Source organism: Hipposideros armiger, unplaced genomic scaffold (assembly GCF_001890085.2).
Source record: "Hipposideros armiger isolate ML-2016 unplaced genomic scaffold, ASM189008v1 scaffold_755, whole genome shotgun sequence".
Lineage (NCBI taxonomy): Eukaryota > Metazoa > Chordata > Mammalia > Chiroptera > Hipposideridae > Hipposideros > Hipposideros armiger.
Genome location: NW_017732105.1, coordinates 376,077 through 399,895, shown reverse-complemented (window position 1 = coordinate 399,895; position 23,819 = coordinate 376,077). Strand labels below are relative to the sequence as shown.

Sequence of the window (23,819 nt, the reverse complement as noted above, 5' to 3'; positions counted from 1 at the left end):
CCCCCACTCCCCCCCACACACACTCCAGTTCTACTAGTCCAGGAGCCACTAGAAAACAGGATGGTGCTCTGGTCCAGTTGTATCCTGGCGCCCAGCACAGACCCTGGCACATAGTCAGGATTTACAAAATGCAGGCTATTTTTATTATGTAATGTTGATATGTTCTCTCCACCTCTCCCTTCTGGCTCTCTGCTTTCTCCAGTAGGCTTCTTAAGAAAAAAGAAAAAACAAAAACAAAAACAGTAGGGCTAGAAGGAGCAGTCAAGCCACCTCACATTATAGATGAGGGAGCTAAGACCTTCAATTATGTGGTGGTCCAGTTAGTGGTCTGGCTGGAAAAAAACTCTCTGGGCTCTGACATCCGTTGTTGAGCTATCCCAGTCCCTCTCATTCTCTGTCTCCAGGCCAGGCAGCAGGGCCACCACCCGTGAGAGAAAGAAGTGGGTTAATTCATGGCCTAGTGCTAGATAGAGGCCAGGAGAGCCGATTTCCACTCCAGGCTCCAGCACTGAGAAATTCCCGGTGGTTAATTCTGATCAACACCAGTGTGGGCCTCAGGTTCCTCACATGTAAAACGGTCATCTTAGCTCAGTGATTGATATTTACTGGGTGCACTCAGTACGTGCCATTATCTTAGCTCATCCTCACCAAAAGGTAATGCAGTGGACAGGATCAGTACCCCAAGTTGTACAGATGGAGAGACTGGGGCTTTGAGGTTTGCCCAAGGTCACAGTTAGTTGAATGGATTTAGCCAACTCCCAGAGCCAACATTTTTACTTCAGTCTAACTTCACCTTCTCAGGGGCCCCTTCAGCCTTAAGAAGCAGTGACAGGAGGAAGGCCTCACGGGGAACAAACAGAAGACTCACCCCCAGGCTTCCTGTTCCCAACAAACTGCCCTCGCCTTCGCCTTCGCCTTCACCTAATCGCATTAGCGGCAGCTCTGCCTAATCTCAGGTGCACACAAAGAGAGACAGGATTCTTCCCCTGGGGGCGCCGCCTCTCCCGAGATTAACCACAGTCCCCAGGAGGCTATTATCCCAATCCCAGGGAAGAACGGCATCACAGCCAAGATGGAGCTTATCGCAGGAAGCCACTGCTGCGCTGGGGAAAACAAAACGCAGACTGCATGACTCGGGTCTGATCACAGACACCAGATGTAGTGCCAGCTAGATGGGTGCAAGCCTGCCGCTCATCAGCAAGTGAGGACGAAGCAACCACCATTTTCTGGAGGTGCCGGGAAGGACAGCAGCAAGCATTCAAATTACAGACTGTATCCTGAGCATCTTCTCCGGACAATTCCAAGAGCAAGCATCGTCATGTTCCCAGCACCAAGCACTGTGCCTGACACAGGTAGTTGTTCAGTAGGTTCATCAGTGAACTTCCTGACCCACTGCCATGGTGGTAGAAGCCAAGTGTTCCTCACCAGAAATGAGAATGGGTACCAAGGCTCACCATCAATTATTCAGTTTGGGATAAAAGTCCCTTCACTTCAGTTTTCCTATTCTGTAGCCCAAAATAATAATACCCATGTCTCCAGATCCCCTGGGATTTACTCATTCATTCCACAAGACTCTGGGACAAACACATAGAATAGTTTTTAAAAGTACAATTATTTAGAGCCACCTACTTAGAAGTTATTGTGTACCGACTCACTGCACAATGCAAAATCAGAGAAAGCTGCCATAAAATTCTAGGTTTCAGGATTACAGGTAGTGGGGGTGTTATGGATGAGAGTAGACTGGGCATTCTAGGACCTCAAATGATTTCTTTAGAAATGGGAGAAGCCTCACCACCAACTTTATCTCATAGTTCTTTAATTTTTCAGAAAAATGCTCACCAATTCAACTAGATACTAGAGTAATTCAACCTGAGAGATATTAACATAAAATAAAATTTCAGGGAAAGAACAGAGGAAGTTAACAAATTGCAAACTTCCATTTCTCTCATTCAATCTCTTTTCAAGAAGCTAGGAAGAAGAATTGGTGTGTAGTAGTAATAATAAAGTAACATTTTCATGATGTTATCCAGTTTGCAACATCCTTTCACCTGGATTTCTCATTTCCTATACATAACAAATCTCTGAGATTTCATTAGCCTATCTTACATATCAGGAAACTGGGGCCCAGCGAGGTTAAGCATCTTGCCCGAGATTACACAGCAGATGAGTGGCAGGCCAGGCCCAAACCCTGATTATCTTTCTTTTTTTTTTTTCTTTTTTTTTTTTTTTAGCTGAGCCATCCCGCCACCTGTTTTCAGCTCACGGCTGCTCAGCTCGGGCTGACTCGAACCACTGTTGCTCAGAGCTCAAACTCTTGAGCGAGCTCTTAACCAACTGAGCCACTCAGCCGGCCCTGATTATCTTTCTCTCCAAGCCATGCATTCTTTCCTCTGTGCAGGGCTACACACTCGTGTAAATGAGAACTACCTTCTCTTCCCCAGTTATTTGAATGCTTGACTTGTTGCTGAGGATGCCTTAGTTTCCTTATCTATGAAATAGGTATGATGATAATAATAGGGCCTAGCTCATGGGGTTGTTGTGAGTATTAAGTGATGCTTGAATATTGCCTGGCACACAGTCAGCGCTCTACAAATGTTACTAGTAATGGATGCAACTGCTGTTGTATTAACTGAGAACACACACTCCCACTTCAAGGCTTTTGTGCTTGCGGGCTCCCATCCTGGAGGTCTCCCCAACCCCACCCAACACCCATTCCCCCAGCCACAGTGCTCACTCCTTCATTTCATGCAGGTCTCTGCTCCTGAGTCACTTTGTCATAGAGCCTTCCCTACCACCCTATACAACAGGGCTCACCTAATCCTCATCACAAGTTCTTTTACTCTGCTTTGTTTTTCTTAGCACTTATTATCACCTGATAGGGCGTCTGTTTCTTTATTTTCAGACTCTTCCCTGAGTAGGGTCTCTGTTTTGCTCACTGCTTCACCCCCAATATCGAGAACAATGCCAGCCACATAAATATTTGCTGAGTGACTAAAGGAAGCCCCGTGGATCCTTTCACCAAGAGATGGAAACAAACTGTTGCTTGCTATCTGACCCTTCACTCTCAGATAAAACATTCACGTTTACAAGGGACTTTTACATCCTTCATCTCCTTCAATCTTCCTTTAATCTTCAAGGAAGGAATTACAATTCCACTGCAGAGATGAGCAACTGAGATCCCAGGCCTCAGAACAGCTTTCAGGGCAGGCAGAAGACCCTACCCTCACCTGGCACATAGTCGCAGGGCTCTCGGCCACCCTGCGATGCTTTGGCGATGGCAGAATAGCTGAGGTTCCCCGAGAAGGGCTGGTTTACAGAGAGAGGCCTGGAAAATGGTTTCATCACTTAGGCGAACAACCAAACATGACAGACAGCAAGTTTTTGAGAGCTCATGTGTCAAAATAAACCTATCCATGATTATCAATAGGATGAAACATGCATAATGGGTTATTGCTTTAGGGCCTCCCAGACACGTGCTTTCCAGCGACACCTCCCTGAGATACCTTTCTTGATTCCTTCTCTGCCAGTCCAACCAGAGCCTTGCTTAACTGCCCCCGAACCTTAACTGTGCCCGTGACCTTAACTGTGCCCGTGACCTTGCTGCACAGCCATTACCTTTTTCATGGTCCCCACAGGCCAGCCTTCGAGTTCCTGGCAGAAATGCCCGTAGCTCCAGCACCTAGCCCAGCGCCTGGCACCTCGTAGCCCAGCAGGCCTCACTGTGCGTGCTGACTACTTACCCTCTTGAATGACATCAGCAGGGCAAGAAATACAACCGCCCAAGGCCTTTCTTCTTCCCCAGGGCTGCCTCATCCTCCAAGAAACCCAACGGAAGCTTCATTAAGCTCCCTTTTCTTTCGCCTGCATGAAGGAAATGGGGCCCCGCCTGAAGCAGATGGTTCACACAAGCATTTCTGGCCATATTTGCATCTAGATTGCTTGCAAATTCAAAACTTTGATATGTTTTTCCTTTCTACTTATTAAGAGAAAGAAGAGAGAGTAGGAGCTCCACAGGGGATGTTTCCCTAGTAATGAGACCTTTCAAAAATTCCTGAAGAAAGAAAAGGGAGGACACAGCAGAAGGCGCAGGGGAAGGAGAAGGACGCTCAGGGCGGGGAAGAATCACTCACCGCCCCTATTCTCAGGGGGCCCTCACAGCCTGAACCTGCCTAGAAGCTCAAGCCTGGCGGCCCCTCTCCTGAGCAAGGGTGTCAGTACTTTCTGGACCTCCTCTCAAACATCATATACACGGAGGAAGAGGAGGGCTGTGAGGGAGAATTTTAATCTGTCGCCAGGCAAGGGCAAAGTGACCCAAACTTACAGCAGCAGAACCTAGAGTTATCACAGATTTTCCATCGTGGGAAAACGGCTTAGCTCTTGAGCTACCCACTGCTCCCCTCCAAACAAACCCCACAGGAGGTTTAATTGAGTGGAAATTGGCTTTTTGCAGGGTTGGAGTCCTCACCTTTTGGAAGAGATAAGCTCAAAAAGTTCAGCTGCTCAAAGCTGCAGTTTAAAATTGCTAGATAGGAATAGCAAAGCAAACTGGGATTCCCAGCCTCTTGGAAGTAAGAACAAAGCTTAGCAAAAAGGAAGGAGAGTCGATTCAATTGGCGGCCAGGCACTGTCCTGGCCTTGACCCAGACTGACTCAGGCCCGACTCTAAGGAGCGTCCAGTCCAGTGATAGAGAAGGTATCACAAAAGTAATAATTTCACAGGTAAACATTTAATTACAAATTACGACGAAGAATACTTAAATATACAGGGTACTTGAAAGCAAGTAGGCGGGAGCCCAATCTAGTCCGGCCAGTCAGTCAGTCGGCCAGTCAGTCAGTCGGGGAACTGACATTTACACCAGAGCAGTGCTGGTGGGTAGCTGATGGGTTAGGAAAGGGTATGCCTGTGGGAGGGGCCAGCCCACGGGACAGGACTGTGTACAAGGCTGTCAGGTGAGAGCAGACAGGCTGGGAAGGCCTGCCTGAAAGTCCTGTCAATAGAACCTCGATAATATTTTGGTTGTGCCCCCATTCTTTCACTCCCCACTTTATTTCTTTAGACTTTAACTTCCTATTGCCTCAGCAGCTGTGAATTTCCTTCTGGATAACATGTTGGGTTGTCAGAAAAGTCATGACGCATTTTTGCAACGAAAAACAGAAAAACATACGTCATGACTTTTCCGACAACCCAATATATCTCTTCCTCTGGCCCTCTCTGCCATGTCCACAGGGACACATTTTCACTTGGGTCTTTTGCATTTTCAGAAAAATGTCAGCATTGAGTCTTGGGCATTACCCAGCCCTGACAGTAAGTAGGAAGTGCTCAGGTATCCCCACTCACTGACTCGGACCACTCAGGGCACTGCATACTGGAGGGAAACATCAGTATCTGTCCCTGTCTCTAGTTCCACCTCTTTCAGAAAACCCTCCCAGTAACTCTGAACAATGCACACCTCTCTTGTCCTTGAGATACAAACTCCCTGTATGCACCTTCCTTGTGGCACTTAATTACGCTGAGTTTAGCATTCACTCAACACATGATTTGGTGATTTCCTACTGAGTAAAGCATGCTGGACCAGAGAGCAGTCATCTAACATAAGATCTGGTCCCCGGCTCATAAAGAAGTGGGCTGGTTCTATGACATCAGGGAAGTTGCTTAACATCTCTGAGCCCCAGTTTTCTCTTGGGGATAAGTGACATCCTTATAGAAATACACATGTATAGAAAACACTATCAGAGGTTATCTCTGAGTGGTAGGATTGTAGGTGGTTTTTGTTTTCGTATTACCTCTCTGATTTTGTTTCTAATGAACGCACATTTTCTCATGAGAAAGAGCATTAAAACTGCTTCCTTTTCAGTTAAATAACAATAACAACAATAATAATAATAATACCACTTTATTTTGTTGTGAGGATTAGTGAGGTAAGGTGTGTGCATGGTCAGGACACAATAACCTCACCCACAGCAGAGTCTCTGGGCAGAAAATCTCGAGATGGAGGAGAGAATGGACCACGGTCAGGCCTCTCAGCAGTGCCTGCTCTGGATAGCAAAGTCATTCTCCCCTACTTGCCAACTTCTTGCCAGGGCAGAGACAAGGCCAAGGGCACCTCCTAGTGTCCCCACTCCAGAGGGGTTTCCGCTAAATCCCAGGGAAAGACTATGATTAGCCCATCATAGTGAGGCTGGGGGCCGGGCTTATGATTGGCAGGCTTCCCACAACAACCTTGGAGTGTGGGCAAAAGCAGTTTTCTCTCCCAACTGATGAAGAGGCAGGAGAAGGAAGTGAGGGGAGGGGGACCGATTTAGGGACAATAATCCTGGAGAGACAAAATAATAAGATTCCACTACAGGATACAAAATGCCTTACTAAGATAGATAGATAGATAGATAGATAGATAGATAGATAGATAGATAGATAGATGTCAGAAAAGTCATGACACATATTTGCAACAAAAAAAATAGAAAAAATACACCATGACTTTTCTGACAATCCAATAGTTTAACCCCAACACAACCATGAAATCTGGCAATTGCTCCTTTAAAAAAAAAAAAAAATCAAGTGGCAACCAGTGTAAGGGAGGAAAGCTTTACTCTCTACACCCAGTGCTTTCATCTCGGGGAGGGAAACCAATTAGTGTTAAGTGGCTGGACTCTCTCTGCCCCTTTACTAACTACTCCTTGCAGGGGTTTGGGACACAGCACTAGGCAGTGACTTACTGATGAAGCGGGTGAAACAAACTGGGCATGCTCAGCTCAGCTCCTCCCTTGCTCAGTGGGGAAGAGGACCGCCCTTTCTATCAGGTGTCTGCTGGGAGGCCCCCACAGCAGGTTCTGACTCTCTGAAGATGATCTGGCCACACGCAAAGCATTCGATTCCTCAGTTTAAGGGACACCAGATATGAATGAGTGAGCAGAGCACAGTGCTGGGAGCAGCATAGAGAAAAAGCGGGTAACTCACGGGTAGATTAAGAACATCATCAAAAATGGTTGCTGCTTGTTGTAAGCAGTATACACAGCTAATCTCAAACAGGCAATATCTTGGGACTGGAAGTTCCTCTACAACCTAGAACAATTCTCTGAAGGGAAAAGGAGGTGGTCAACAGCCACCGCTGAGCTTCTCACCACTTTCTCAAGACACACCTTTCAGGAGTCCTTATGAAGGGCTAACTTTCATCACACTGAAAGTTCAAGTGGGGAAGAGAAAAACAACCAATACTCTGCAGGGAATATAAAAATTATGTAAAAACTAAGAAATACCTGAGTCGGAGTGAAATCCAAAAGGTGAGGATATCATCTCTCTTATGGAGAAAAAGTAGAATAAGCGGCTTTGATATATGCCTGAACCCATCAGGGAGTGGTGTCAATTTCCTGAGAAGAACAGATAGGAGCCTTTCAAGGGTATCTAGGATTTCAGGAGGCAGGATCTGTTTTTACCTTAGGATGTTTAACCTTTACACGATATAACATAAGAAAACCCCTGTCCTTCAGAAATATTAATGTAATTATAACCTAAAAGTTCCAGGTACTAGGAAGGTCCACCCCAAAGATGATTATATTATAAAATAAAGGGTAACAAGGTGCTGAGGTTTAGAAATTTTGCCCTATCAAGTCCTGAGAAAACCTCAGAGGAGGAAGTATACACTTGCTGATCTCAGTTTAACTCACAGGAATAGCTGAGGGCACACCCTGAATATAACCCAGGCATTATACAAGCACTTCCCATGGTCCTCCCCACCCTGTCAGGGTAGGCACCATACGCTTCCTGTTTTACAGGTGAGGAAAGTGAGTCTCAGAAAGGTCACGTAATTTGCTGACCTGGCAGGAAAGCAGTGAGCCCAGTTTCACACTGAGACCTGAGGCCAAAGGCCTTCTATCAATGGCTCCTCTACCTGCTGTAATCATGGACCTCTTAGGAAGCTCCTTGTTTTTAAGTAACTTCTCCTCTTAGTCTATTTGCAAGTGAAATTTCTTAGGTTACAAGAATCCTAGCCCCAGACCCCACCTACAAATGCCTCACAAATATTTCTGAAAACAACAGCTGATTTGAGGAGACTCAAATTCATCTGCTGATGAAACAACAGTAAAAATAGACAAATATCAGTATCATAGAGTCATGGCTTCTGAACACAGGTAATCTTTGACAGCAGCAAGCACTATGGGCCTGGAGTCAAAGAGACGGTTTCAGAAAGGCTTCACCAGCTACAGAGACATGAGAGCAGCCGCCAACCTCACATACCTAATTTTAAAAGGGAGAAAGAAAAAGCAAAAAATCCTGTTTTATTGGATTATTTGGAAAATTAATGGTAATGTTACATATGAAATAATTTCGTAAGCTGCAAAGCCCTATACAAATGGAGGATTTAATTATAATTATTTGACTCAGCTATTTGGCTGGGATCTTACAGAAAATCTGAATCATCAGAGTTAAAAAAAACAAAAAACACACAAGATGCAGTGGCATAATGATCAAGAACAAAGCCATGGACTCAAGATAACTAGGTTCAAATCCTGGCCCTCCCACTGTGTAACCTTGAGCAGGTGACTTACCTTCTCTGTTCCCCAGTTTCCTTAGCTAGAAAATGGGGATAATATTAGTGGTGACCTTGTAGGGTTGCCCTGAAGATTGTGAGTTAAAAATACTTAGCTTGGTACACAAAATGCTTGATGTGTTAATCATTACTCTACTACTGTGATTTTCATCAAACAGGCAAGAGGGAGACTGGGATTCAGCAACCTACACTACAAAACAAAACTGCTGCCGCCGAGGAAATGAGACAGAATATACCTTTGACAAGCAGCTCTGAAGCATTTTTAACTCTCTTGGGCTCCCTCTTGGAGGGAGAGATAAGTCTTCATACTCCCAGTAAAACCCTGCTTCCTCCTCCCCTCCCCCACCCTTTCATACACAAAAAAAAACGTAACCAGCACCCACAAAGTCCTCTTTCTTCTTCATTACTCTCCCATCCTATACCAGCTTCATTCCAGGATGAAGCCCAAGTTTAAGAACCCAGGACAGCTCGGGCAAGTCCATGGGCACCAGGGCAGCTGCTTTCCTCTTTTCCCCATCTCATCCTTCCCATCCTTCAAGGCTTGTATCACGCCCCACTTCCTCCCAAAAGACCTCCCCCTTCTCAGCATTCTGCATCTATAATTGCTAACTCTGTACTCACTGGCTGTATAATTATTTTACAAGTGCCTATTTTATTGCCCCTAAAAGGTAAATTCCCCAAGGGCTAGTCACAGCTCTTCTAGATTCCCCCACAATGCTTAGCATGATGCTAGAGACACTATATGTGTGCCATAAATTTGAGAAGTAGGTTAATTTACTGGAAGGAGCCCCGACTCAATGTGAAGTGGTCAGTTGCAAACTAGTCTGAGCTTTTACTTCTCCAACCCAAGCCCATGGCAGATGCTATCAGACCACATATTCCTTCCCCGAGATCCTGAAAGAACTTCAGAATCCTTCTTAACACTGCACTGAGGGCAGCCAATACCAATTAACTGGAAAAATGAACCCTGCCTGCCACCTCTGCTCTCTAGGCACTTCTTAACTGAGTCTCCGTAGCACTGGGACTTGGCTACTATTGTCCTAACTATTAATACCACACTCCCCTTTACAGAGCTGTTGACTTGTCTGCCTCCACTAGACCAGTGGCTTTCAAACTTTTGATCATGAGAGCCCAATAATAAACCAAATCTCATACAGAATAACCCAAGCTTATACAGAACCGAGGCTAAAGTTTTCCAAACAATATTCACCTTATTAATGCAATGCACTCTGATATTTCCTATTATATTCTATCTAAAAAATGCAAGTCCTGACCCACAAAACTGACCTCGTGGTGCACTATGATTGACAACTATATATAGAAAATGTTTGTTATATAAATAATGTTAGTTAAGGTAACACTAGCAGCTGTAACTGATAAAGCCCCAAATCTCAGCCTTCACTACAAGAGAAGTTTATTTCTTGTTCACACAAAACCTAAACAAGTGTGAACTGGCAGGTGGTTTCCACTGTGCAGCGATTAAGGGAAGTTCCAGGCTATTCCCACTTGCAGTATCTTCAACACCACTTCTAGGGTTACCATGTTCAGAATCACAGCCCTGCTGCCTGGGAAGTTTTTTATGGGTCAAGCCTGCAAGTGACCCTCACTGATTCCCATCTCATTCCACTGGCTAATACTTAGTCCCATGGCCTCACTTAACCGCAAGGGAACTGGGAAATGCGGTCTAGCCATGTGCCACAGATGGGAACAGATTTGGTGATCAGCTAGCCATCTCTGCCATAGACCTGCCATGTGAAAAAGCCTCCCAGGCAAGGACCTAGCCTTATTCACCTTTATATCTCCAGTGACCAGAAAAATACTTGGCTCAAAATATGTACAGAGAAAACGTATGATCAGCAAATGGGGAACACGGTAGATTCTGGCCAGGGTTCCAGGAGTGTGATAGGTTCTGATTAGGCACTGTGATTCTCTCCAGATTCACACCTGTGCAAATCCCCTCCCCCACCCAAAGCAGAGCAGTGTCCAAACATCTGGATTAGGGCAGGTGGGGAGGATACCAGAGAAATTGTCTTGGCGTCTCCCCTTCCCTTTGGAGACTGCTCAGCCACGTACTCTTCCAACAAGCACATGCCTGTTAAAAGGAGCCACAGCAGAACAAGTAAGAGCACAGGGCTTTGAAGGCAGCTAAGTCCTGACCAGGCTCCTCTCTGGCTACAGAACTACAGCAGAGCACTCGCTGAACACCCACTATGTGTGAACACCCACTGTGTGTGGACGGTGCCGAGCACTTTCCACGTTATCTCACTGCATCCGCACAATAAGCCTATAAAAGACCCTCCAATTCCCCAAGTGAGGATTCCTGTCTCATACCCCTGTGTCCCCACAGGACTTTTGTCACAACCCTGTCCATCATTCCCTTGTGGGAAAGCGAATTGACATGTGGAAGTCCATGTCTGTTCATCCTGTCTCTCCAGTTACACTTCAAGGACAGTGTAATTTTGACTTGAGAGTCAAAATACCAAATGCCAAATCCCAACTTCATAGTTGTGGTAAAGTTGGCCAAGAGACTTACCTCCCTGAGCCTCGACTTCCTTATCTATAAAATGGGATCAGAAGCCCAACCACACAGACTGCTGGGAAATAGAAGCTTAACATCTATAAGGAATTATGCCTGGCACATAGTAGGTTCTTTAAAAAGTAAAAAAAAAAAAAAAGTCTCTTCTCTGTCTCTCCTTGAGGGCAGGAATGTTTTCTTTCTGGGCACTAACACTATATCTTGCACATAATACATATATAATAAATATTAGTTGAAATGCATTGGATGACAAGCTTTACTGTTGAAAAATAAAAATAAAAAACACAAACCCTACCTTGGTCTTTAGAAGTTCTTTTTATCTCCTCTTCCCATACACTTCATTACTCTTCTCTCTTTGGGTAACATGAACTTTTTTTTTGTACTCAGAAATTTTAAATGGCTAACAGAGCACCTCAGGATTCCTTCCTCCAGCCATTATCCTTTTCTTTCAAGTTGTGCTCAACAAGATTATTTGGATATTGGAGCTAAAAACGGTCAGATTACAAGTGGAGGTCCCTGAAATGTAACATTCCCCATTGCAGGGATTCTGGAATTACACCAAGCACCAGGGAGGGGTTGCTCTTCCCCAAAAAGCTCGCTGCTCTGAAGAAAGCCTTTGTTTTAAGGCTTTACAAAACTGTACTGTGGAATCTCTTCCCATCCAGGTCCCCAGCGCTGGCCTGGGTACTGTTCAAATCTGGAGTGTCTCTACGCTCCCTGTGAAACAAAGCATTTAACAGTCTGAAAATATTGTAACAATGGCTGCTCTCTCAGTCTTGGTTCGCATCTCACAGCATAAGGATCATTGTTTTGGAGCCAAGTTTGCTGGTTTGCCCAGCAAGCCTCTGATAATGACAGTGGTTGACACACTGCATGTTGAAGAGGCTCATGGTGCCGTGTTCATTATCTCCTTTCATTATCACCAAAACCCTGTAAGTCAAATATCACTGTTATCCCCGTTTTGCAGAGAAGGTAACTGAGGCTCAGAAGGTCAAAGAACTTGGCCCAAGCTCACACAGCCAGTAAGCAGCAAAGCCCCAGTTCAAACCCTAGTCTATCGGGTTCAAATGCCATTCCATCTTTGTTACGCTACACTGCCTCTTTAAATGGCTATAAAAGAAGGTCCTTTCTGTATAGAAATACTTGAGAAAATAAACAGTTTGGACTGGTTGTTCTTTTAGGTCCCTTTCTCCTCTTAAAAAAAAAATCTATGGTTCTATGGAGAGAATAAAAAAAAAAAGGAAATGTAAGGAGGCCAAACATTACGAGGCTTGGCTTATCAGTATTTAATAACAGCTTTGGGATCAAAACTCTACAGAACCTTATTTATGGACAGACAGTTACTGTTAAGCAGAGCCTTTTTATATAACCTTTTCATCTGAGGATGTTGTAGCCTTCTACTGTCTTTCTATTAGTGAGAGATGGGGTGTGAAATTTGCTGGCCCTGCCAAGATTATCCCATTAAATTATCTGCCCTATTCCAGTATAATTCATGCAGGGGCAACAGTCGGAGACTCAGGCCCTGTGGATGTCCATGCTTGGGCTTTCCAAGGGGGGAGGTGTGAAGGAAAAAGTTCAGGTGGTGGTAGCATCCCAATGACAATAACATCAATCCACGTTTCACTGCCTTACCAAAATAAAGTCGATGCCACAATTATCCCATTCCTAAACAAACTGAAAACCCCAACCGAGCTTACTGCAACAAAGAGAGAGCCTTTTTACTGCTGTTTATTTTTATTTTGTATTCGTTAGCTTTTTAGATATTCCTGGCATGCAAGTCAGGCTCCGTGTAACAAGCAGCTGCATTTAGTTAAGGATTTCCAAGAGTTCCCCCCGCACTACTCCCGCCATCCCCTCCCCCTCAACCCCAGAGAACTTTCTCAGACTCCTAGAAGACTATTCCTTTCTCTTCGCGTGTCTGCGGAACAGGCTCTCCTGTCACCCCTCAGGGAGTAGGTAAGGCTAGGCTGAGGCCCTTCTGTTTGCGAAAGAGGCCTCAGAGACTTGAGAGTTTCCCAGCTCAGGCTGGGTTTGCCAGGGTCTGGTCCACACCAGGACTCTGGAGCTGGCAAGCCAGCTCTCCCACTAGAGAGCACTCTAATAAATCACCCCTACTCAGTCCACAACCAAGATGCAAATACAAAGGCACTTCATCAAACTAGATCTCATCGCTAGTTGGAAGGAACTGCCAGACACACTCCTCAAATCTCATCAAAATTGCAGTTCATTACAACAATGTAATTCCTGCTGATCAGCGGTGCAGACCATCGAAGGCCCTTCTGGTCTATATCTGTGTTACAGCAAGGCTGGCTCAGGGAACTCCAGCACAGGAAGAAAAATGGAAATTGGCTATCCCCAATCATTTTTTGGTTACCCCTAGATAATGGCGAAGAAAATCTCCCTTTGCTGCTCTTGGAAAACCTGGGGAAATGGCATCTTTGGCCCATTTTTAAGACTTAATCCAGGAGATACTGTCTAAGGCAGCGGTTAAGATAAGAACCATGAATTCTTAGGGTTTGTAAGCACAGCAATGCCATTTCCTGGCTGTGTGGCCATAAGAAAGTAACTTAACCTCTCTGTGCCTAAATTGAGTTTTTATGCCATCTCCTCTCGTAGAGTTGTGAGGATTCAGTGAGATAACACTTGCAAAATGCTTAGAATCCCATTGTAAAGGCTACACAAGTTTTTGTTAAATAAATTGTATTAATCGAGGTATCTCAGAATGCTTGGGTTCAGGGAAATACATTGAGGTCAAAGGACTTGGCACCATTCTTCAGCTTCTTCCAGGCCCAATAACAACTGGCCTGGTGGGAGGGAAACTGGAAAGTGAGGAGAGGTAGAGGTTCCACGGATTATGCAGATCTGGGCTAAAGCCCAGGACCCACCACCAACACTAAACCCCTCACAACCTACCCAGGAAGGCAACTCATTGCCCCAGGCAGCAAATACTCCAAATCAATGGTTGCTATCTTTTGGGGTTGCAATTTTCTCAGAAAATCAGATTACAGTTAGAAACATACAACCACAAAAATGCACATAAAATTATGTCTACTATTTCTGGGGGTCCACATGTCCTCAATTTCAGGTACCCCAAGTTAAGTCCTTCAAGGCTGAGTGCTCTTCTCCAGTACTGACATATATGGTTTTGCATAAAACTCATAATTCTCTGGTAAGGCTCAGGAAAACTAATTGTCATACCCAGTATATGGCACAGAAAAGACTTCAATCCAGGTCTGTTCAACTGGAACGCCTGTGCTCATAGCGATTAAGCTCTACTGTTAAGTTCTACTGCACTCCATACTAGAAGATGGGGCAAGGAAAGAAAAAAAATCCTTGAAAATATTCCACGTTGCATTTTTCCTAAGAAAGCAAATAACACCACAATTTTATATAAGACGGGAAAAGCTATTCTCCATTCATTCGTCAAAAATCTATAGACCACTTCCTATATATGTGCATACACATATGCCATTTATATGTAGAGATACATTTACATTAATATACATATAGTCTACAAAGCATTCCCTTCTCCATAGGATGCAATGTAAACTTTTCAAAAATATTTAAAATGAGCTATGCAGTCACCATCAAACCACAGCCAAATTGGATACTAACGGATACAAGTGACACACCATTTAGAAACTTTCAAGTCTAATTTAAGGCCTATGCTCACCATGAAGGAGATGGAGAGAAGAAAATATAGACTATAGTTGAGTTTTTAAAAGGACTTGTAACTAAGTATCAGAAAGATAATCCGAGGCATCAGGGTAACAAAGAGCCTACCAGGTATACTGAAGGGATATTGGAAATTAAATATCTCCCACACACAGCCAGACACAGTTTGACCACACCCTTTGTCTACTGGGCCTGGGTGGCTCTGTCTAGGGAGCGTTTTCAGGAGGCTCCAATAAAGTTGGGGCTGGCTGACTTGGCCCTCAGTGTTTTCACTGGGAAAGCTGACAGTCTTACTGTCCTCAAGAGACTCCTATTCTGAAGGTAGACAGAACAGACACCTATTAAAATGGTGTTGGAAGGTTAACAAATGACACAGTAAACGCAGTAGCAGGCAGGCCACCTCCCTCTGACTTCAAGTAGCCAAACCACAGAAACTACAGGATTCTGAGAAAGACTCATGCAGGTTCCAAAGGCCCTGAGCTTGGGGAGCGTTATAAAGGCTTCAGCTCCCTAGAGGTTTGACTCTGGGTAGGTAGAAAGTAGGTGAGGAGATCAACAATGAACAAACCAGGAAAAATCAATTTAAAGGTTTGCTCCTCCTGGCTAACAAAATAGCAAAGTGATGGAAGAAATGCTGAGCTTTTTTTTTTTTTTTTTAGGAATAAATGAAACATATCTCCCCCTTCAACTGATTTCCTCAGCCACTGGCTGAGTTACCTTAAGAATCTTGGATCAGACAAGAAAGTAAATCTGAGTTCCACTAGAAGCTTTATCCCCAGAGAAAAGATCAAATAGGCACAGAAATGGAATTGGATTTATAAGACAACAAATAAAACAATGAAATTAGATTTTAGCTCATTATTTGAGAGTTTGGAATACGGGATTTGGGTGACTGATGATAACAAAATTGTCTTACCCTCAGCAAAATCATTATATGGACATTTATTTAAAGGCAGCTGACCAAAGAAAGGCGTGTTCCCTACCCCACCCCACCCCCATGATCTAAAAGCAACCATTGTTGAAAGGTTCTGCAGAAGTGAAAGAGAGGACAGAGGATATAATTGGATTAAGCCAAGTCCCAAGCTAGGAGCTGGACCTTAGCTAGAATCACCTGGTCATCTCCACCTCCATTTGCTGGGCAACCTGAAATCAGATGGATGTTTACAATGTTTAGGCAGCGTGGCCCATTTTTTACTTTCCACCCAGGTGTTGTGGCATGGGACCAGATGTCTGGCATCACCGAAGCAAATATCCATGTGACCAAGCTGTTTACATTTCATTAGGACTTCTCACCAAGAAGGTGCACTCCCAGTTGATGTACATCTTAATTACAATTAGGACTTGTATTTACCCCAGGGACTCCAGATTAGTATAACTTTAATACAAGATCAATTTCAGAATCATCCTCAGAAAATGTGGTTCCCACGTCCCCAAAATCATCTCTATGAAATCGACATGCACACACAACTTCCTTCCAGAACGTGTTTTCTACCACGAAAATTATAGGTCGATAGTAGTCAAAACTAATTCTGTAGTCGTCGTCTTTGGGGTGAATAGATCTTTTCCCCTCAGCTGCTAAATAACCCACAGCCTTTTCTTTTCCTAAGCTCAAGCGCTAAATTAAAAATGAAACAGGCATGATAAAAGAGGAGAAACGGATTTATCCGCACGGGTTTGGGCTGGGCGTGGGGGAGGAAAGTATCCGGGGGCTCCGGCACCCCCTCAAGGGATACATGTTAAAAGTGAGGCCCAAGGGCCTGCAGACTTTAATCAACTTTCCCCCCTCCAACCTCCAAAGAATGAATCGGTTGTCTCCACAGGCGCAGCCGGGTTCTTCCCTCGCATTGTGTAAGGGCTCAGACGCAGCAAGGATCCAAGCTTCCCGCAGCGAACTAAGACGCTCGGGCTTTCGGGCGAGTCTTTCTCTAACTGTTGCAATTGTCTTTGGAGATTACCAAAATCAAGTATGCATTAGATGGCTTTTCCCCCCTTGTTTGTAACACACACACACACACACACACACACACACACACACACACATACACACACGTGCACACTCAGAGCCCTTTGGAGCAGCAGGCCGCCTCTGACCGCATATTTTGCACAAAGTGGCGGCGGCGGAGGCAGCGCACACGTTGTGGCCTCCATCGTGACCCTCCAGAAGGCTGTAGAGCCGGGGGCGGTGAAGAGGCGAGGCCGCCCGAGCCCCAGGAGGACAGGGCTTTTGTTTGGGCGAGTCTGCGGACAGCCTGGGCTCTCGCAGGCATCACTAAAAGTACAAACTCCCTCCTGGACCGCGCCTTCGGGACGGTTGCTCCTTGGGGGCAGTGTAGACTTGCCTGAACACCGGCTGGGGCGCGATAAGGATCCAGCGAGAGATGCGGGGACGGTCGAACAGCACGGAAGTGCCCCCCGATCACCCCACGCCCCACGCCCCACGAGCCTCAACCCCACCACGCTGTCAGCGCTGACAACTGATGCTGGGCACAGAAGGAGTGCCCGGGCGTACCCTCCGGTCCGCAACGGGGCTCCTGGGCAAATCCTCGCCTGCCTCCTCCGGCGCCGGGGGGTCGCGTTTGCGAGACCCCGGACGGATCGCGGCGCTTCCTGTCTGCCCGGCGCGGGGCTCGCCGACAGGAGGCTGGCGGAGGGGCTGGGTGGGCTCGGGAGCCGGCGGGCGAGTCTCTTACCTTGGGCAGCGGCCCCGCGCGCCGCCAGCAGCATCGTGGCCAGCAGCGCCAGCAGCGGCGGGCGCGCCCCGCGGCGGCGCGGCCGGTGCATTCCTCCTCTCGCGGCGGCGGCGGCGGCGGCGGCGGCTCCCAGGCCGCGCGCAGAACATCCACGGGCTCTGCCCGGGGTCCCGGCCACCTCGTCCCGGCCGATCTCCCCGCAGGATGCCGGGGGGCGTCGGCAAAGTTCTTTGTCCCTCTAACCTGCTCCCTCGCCTCCGCCCGGGCCGCCTCAGGACCCAGTAAAGGGCGGTCCCGCCCCAGCCGTCCGGTTGCAGCCTCGCCTCGGCCGGCCGGTCGGTCGGTCCCGAGCTGTCCGTTTAGCACTAGCGGAGCGCGAGTCTCTCCAGCTCGGATTCAGAAGAGCGCGCCCTGCGCCCGCGGGCTGTCGTCCCGGGCGACTCCTCCCGCCGCTCGCGCTCCCTCTCGTGCTCCCAGCCTCCCTCAACTTGTCACTTTCCACCAACTCGCCAGCCCAGCGCCCGAGCCCCGACCAATGGCAGACACCGGCCCAGGCCGGCGACCCAGCGCCCTCTGCTGCTGGCTCTCAACACCCACACCCTCCGGCGTCCCAGAAAAGTTGTTGCTCCGGCGCCTCCCGCACGCCCACCTCCCCTCCCCCACCGCGCCTCAAACCTGCGGGGGGACCTTAGCCCTGGGAGTCCTGCAGGCCATTGGATAAAAGGAGAAACAAAGGCTCAGGGAGGTGTCGCCCGGCTCGCAAACCAGTTCGCGGCTGGATCGCTTAGAATCAGGAGACCCCGATTCCAGCGCTCTCAGCGCTGCCAATGCTAGCTGTGTGACCTGGGTAACAGAATATTTATTGATATCATACAGTTTCCCTTTTGATTTCCTCTTTGACCCAAGTGATTTATGTTTTCCCATTTTGTCTTTGATTTCTAGTTCCACTGCCTTGAAATCAATGTCATCTGCACTGCTTCCCTTTGGAAATTTATTGAGGATTTCTCTGTGGTCAGTTTTTGTCAAGTTCCCAATATTCTCTTGAAACAAGGTGTTTTTCTGTGTTCAGATCTTCTGTGACGATCGATGACTATATCAATTTGATCTTTATATTTGTTATATTTTTGGGCCGTCTATATCTTTGCATATTTTTTTTTCGTCCGGTTTCTCTGCCATGGACAAAAAGGGACATTAAAGTCTCCTACTAACAGTATGTTTTTTGTCTGTTCCTCCTGGTTTAGGTTTACAAATTTTGTGATGCATAAATACTCATGACCGTTTGACTTTTCCTGTGCAGAAGGGCCCTTGATCATATAAAGTGGTGAGTACCTATGGTGTTCCTGCCCTGCTCTAGGCTCTGAGGATGCAAGACACCAGTCAGTCTTGCCCTAAAGGAACACTGGGAAGCCCACAATGTATGGATCACTTATTGAATACCTTCTGTTTGCCTAGTGCTTTATATCCATTTGCTGGTAAATCTTCCACTGACACTGAAAAAACAAACAAACATTAAAATGGTGTACCACCTTGCACTTTTATGTAGATAATCCCCATGTCACAGTTTTGAAAACTGAAATGCAAAAACAGAGTGACTTGCTTGCAATCATGCAGCCAGTGGGTGGCCAAGTCAAAACTCAGTCTCTGTACCATGATGGGGCTAAAAGTTCTTGACCAGAGCCTGGCATATAACAAGCACTCAGTCAGTGGTGGTGGCCATTACTGCTGTAGCAACAGCCTCTAAGAACCCAGCTTCAGGATTTTTATAATGAGCAGTCACCTCATTGAAGGCAAGACTTTGTAGCCCGAAATATGTCCCAGCAGGTCATAGATTCACAGCCCTCTGCCTTCAGGCAGGTGAATGCCTAACCCACATGGGACAAACAGTCATTTATTCTTCTCCAAGACTTCAGGGCAGGAGAATCCCTAGCTGCCTCAGTAGCTTCCCCCTTTTCTATCACTCTGACCTGAGGTCAAGGAATGATCGACAGAGAGGCCTTGGGTCAAACAGTTCATCTCCCAAATAGGTCTATCCTCCAAGTTCCTCTGCATGTGACCCATTCAATCCCATCTCAATTATCTCCAGTCACTTGCCTGAGGAACTTACTGCACAAGGTTCTCTTGTTAGAAAACTGTCTTTGATGGTCGGCTGCAATATACCATGGTCCAGAAATCAGAGGAAACTCACTGACACTGTACATTGCAGAACAGTTGTCTGTCATCTACAGTACAGCACACAGTTGCCAGACAAGGAGGCTTTCCCTTCCACCTACCCTGGCCTCAACCCCCACCCCAGGTATCTTAGGTAACAGACGGCTGCCAGGGTTGAGTATACACAACTTAATGGCACTTTTATCAGTACTTAAACCTTCCAGGAACTTAATCACAGAATCATAGACGTGAGGAATGTGACAACTAGAAAGGGCCTTGGAAATTAACTAGAATACCCTCCTCCACATTTTATAGAGGAGAAACATGGAACTCAGGGAGGTGAAAATTCCTTGTCCAAGGTCACGCAGCTGACCAGAGCCAGAACTGGAACCTACATCAACCAGTCAAGACCTAGGAGAGCACTCTCTCAATCATCCCATATCCCTTGAAGTTTAACTATAACATACGAGTTCCCAAAGGACAGGCTAGAAAAGGTCCTTTCTGTTTAAAAAAAATTTTTTTTAAAGAAATAGTTATGCAAGTTCAGTAAATGCCAGTGCTTAGGAGCGCAGGCATGGGATCCGGCTGCCTGGGCTTACAGTCCAGCTTCTCTGATCTCTGTTGAATGACCGTGGACAAATATCTTAGTCTCTCTGTGCTTCAGTTTTTTACCTGTAAAATGGTGATGATGATAGTAATAGTACCTATTCAATACTGCTGTGAATGCTAAATGAGTTAACTCATATAAAGAGCTTTTATGAGTATCTGGCACAGAGTAGGCACTTAATAAGTTTTAGACATTATTGTATTATTATCTACATATGTGAGCTTACTTAGACCATCAAAACTACTGTGAAGTCAGTTTTGTCTCCATTTCTTTTTTTACAGAGGAAGAAATTAAAGTGAAATGAAGAAACTTGCCTGAAGTAAAACATTAAGACCAAAAGGTAGGACTCAAGCCCAAGTCAAATCTCTCTTCTCCATATACTACTGTCTCACACCCAAGTGGTGGGATGTGTGAAAAGCTACAAGCAATTGAAATGTTCCTTATGCAGGTCTCTTATGGTCCTGCCATCTCCCTTAACCAAGTCAATAATTGATACAAGTGGATTAGAGAAGCCAGGAGGAGCCACTCTCTTCAGAGGTTCCTGGCCCAAGCTCTGAGGTACCCACAGAGGTTCACTGCTGCCTGGGGAGGCAGCCACCTCCCCTGGCCCGTTCCAGTAGCACACACACATGGCTTTGTTTATTATCACTGTGGACTTACAAGGCACAGCCACAGTAAGTCATAGTGGGAAGGTGGAGAAGGATAGTGATATGTCAGTGGAGTCAGGTGCCAAGGGGAACATAAAAAAAAAGCTTCCTTACATTTCAAAAAGTTGTTGGAGAAAGAGACTCATGTGGGTCATTTGCTTGATTTACCCAACAAATACAGCCATTCATTATTCTTGAAGAAACCATGTAGCATGATGGTTACAAGTGAGGGGGGCTCAGGACCCAGGTTTAATGAATTCAAATCCTGGCCTTGCTCTTAATAGCTGAGAACTTGGGTCTCTGTACTTCAGTTTCCTCATCTTTAAAGAGGAATAATAGTAATACCTACCGTCTAGCTTTGTTCTGAAGATCAAAGCAGTTAATACTTGTAAAGGGTTTAGCACAGTGCCTGTCACACAGTAAGCAGCCACTGCTTATTAGCTATTATTAGTGATTAAGAACATGGGCTCTAGCAATAGACAGACTTGGCCAGATGATAAGAACAAGTTATTTAACTTCTTTATAATATAATCTTCTCATCTGGGGGAAAAAAAAAGATATAATAATAGAACCAATCATATAAGGTCATTTTGAGTATAAAATAATTATACTTTATACCTTAAATATAAAAGTCTCAACACAGTGTTTGGCATGGTACCTATCCAATTGTTTATTATTATTCTTTCTTCTCCAAACCTCTACATTATGGGGTAGGAGAGGGCATACATTTGGTAATCGTACAGCCTGGATTTCTAGCATAGTCTTTTTTTTGTTGTTTTTTTAAAGATTTTATTGGGGAATTGGCAAAGGGGAACAGTGTTGGGGGATTGGGGAAGGGAAACAGCCAAGTTGTTGTCCTTCAGTCTTAGTTGTGGAGGGCACAGATAGCTCAGCTCCAAGTCCAGTCGCCATCTGGCCACCCATTTGCAGCTCACGGCCACTCAGCTCAAGGTGCCATGTTCAGTCTTAGTTGTGGGTGGGCACAGCCCACCATCCCATGTGGGAGTCCAGCCGGCAATCTTATTGTTAGGAGCACGTGCTCTCACCAGCTGAGCCATCCTGCCACCTGTTGGCAACTCAGCAACAACTCAGCTCAGGCACAGCTCACTGGACCATGTGGGAATCGAACTGGTGACCCTGTTGCTCAGCGCTCGCGATCTTCACCAACTGAGCCACTCGGCTGGCCCAGGAATAAATTATTAATACATATAACATGGGTGAATATAAAAATAATTATGCTGCTTGAAAGAAGCTAGAATTTTTTAAAAGAATATATACAACATGATTCCATTCATATAAAATTCTAGAAAACTCAAACTAATCTGTAGTGACAAAAAGCAGATCATTGTTTACTTGGAGACAGAGGAATGTAAGGATGGATGACAAACAGGCATCAGGACACTTACGGGAGTAATAGATATGTTTATTATGTTGATTGTGGTGATGGCTTCACAGATGTATACATATGTCAAAACTTATTGTAGCAGTTTAGGTCCAATCAAGACATAGAAGCCTATTGTGTATAGGCTAAACAGGAAAAGTTTAATAGAATTATTAATGATGATAAAAGAGTCACTAGAAGATACAATGAAAAATATAGTACCCTAGGGCTGAGGGAGAGTAGTCCAACAAGGACAAACTTAGATGAGGTTCAGGCCTCACTGAGAAGGTGTGGTTTAGCCCACTGGATAACAGAGAAGCTTGCTGATTTGGCCAGACTAAAGAAAGCAATAGCCCCCCTCCACCCCCACCCCACCTCTGGAATGCAGGCAGGGGAGAGCAACTAATGGCATGGGCATGCAGTGGGAATCTAGGCACTGGTTTAGACAGAACATGTGGGCAGTGTGGAGCTTGCAGAGGGAGCAGCAGCTCTGTGTGTACCCCTCCAAACCCTACAGCCATAAGTGAGCTGTGGGGACAGGAGGAGCTGCCTCTCAGTGTGTGACTCTCTGAGCCACAGGTGATGGCATGCAAGCTACACTGTCTTTGGTTTCCATGTTGAGAAAGCTGCAAAAAAAGATTATCACCAGGCTAGGAAGTGCAGAGAGATCTGGTTCTGGACTTATGCTAGGGTAGCCTCCACCAATGTTCTCATACCCATGCCATCTGGCCCATGCTGGAAAATGCAAGAAGCCTCTTCTTCTTGCAGTGTCCCTTCAGAGCCTGCTACTGAAAAAGCTCATTTTAAAGGAGAAATGCTTAAAGAAATTCTATTGTTTATCATAGGGCATATAATGAAGAGTGCACTCAGAACTGAGAGCAATAAATTAATAACTGACATGCTCATCAAAATATACACTAAATATATTCAGTTTAGTGTTTGTCAGTTATACCTCAATCAACTTCAAAGCAACACATCCTGACAGTCAAAGAACAGCATCTGAGGAAAGGTTCTAAACACAAAGAACAGAGATAAAAATGAGTAATAAAAAGGCAAGTAAGGGGCCGGCCGAGTGGCGCGATGGTTGAGAGCTGGCTTGGGATGCCAGAGGACCCCGGTTCGGATCCCACATATGAGGGCCATTGACGCTGCCCTCTACAAAAAAATAATAACAATAAAAAAATAAAATAAAATAAAAATAAATAAAGTAAATAATAAACATTAAAAAAAAGGCAAGTAGGAAGGAATAGATTATTTAGGTAGAAAAAACTTATACACACACATTCTATCATTTATACATTCAAAGAGATAAGTGAAGATATTGCTTTTATGAATTAAGAACAAGATGCAGTGGGTAGGGAGGGAGAGGAAGATGCAGTGAACAGCAATAATCTTGGAAACTAAAAATAATTGTTATGGTTGAAATGAAAAGAAAAGCCTTGGATAAATGCTTTCAAAATTCTGAAGGAAATTTATTTTCTACTTAGAATTCTATACTCAGCTAAACTATCATTCAGTGTGAAAGAAGAAAACGATCTGACATGCAAAGTCTCCAAAGCATCTCCCATGTACTCCCTGTCAGTTTCCTA

The 23,819-nt window shown here is 45.4% G+C and overlaps 1 protein-coding gene across 1 annotated transcript in view; it reads right to left on the bottom strand.

The window, feature by feature from the left end:
* Positions 1 to 17,929, bottom strand: part of ROR1 (receptor tyrosine kinase like orphan receptor 1) — a 393,156-nt gene extending 375,227 nt beyond the window's left edge. The window contains exon 1 of the mRNA XM_019628204.1: positions 17,448 to 17,929. Coding sequence (XP_019483749.1) covers positions 17,448 to 17,538 — 91 coding nt within the window. The 5' untranslated portion in view covers positions 17,539 to 17,929. The remainder of the gene's footprint in view (positions 1 to 17,447) is intronic.
* Between the last annotated feature and the right edge of the window lie 5,890 nt (positions 17,930 to 23,819).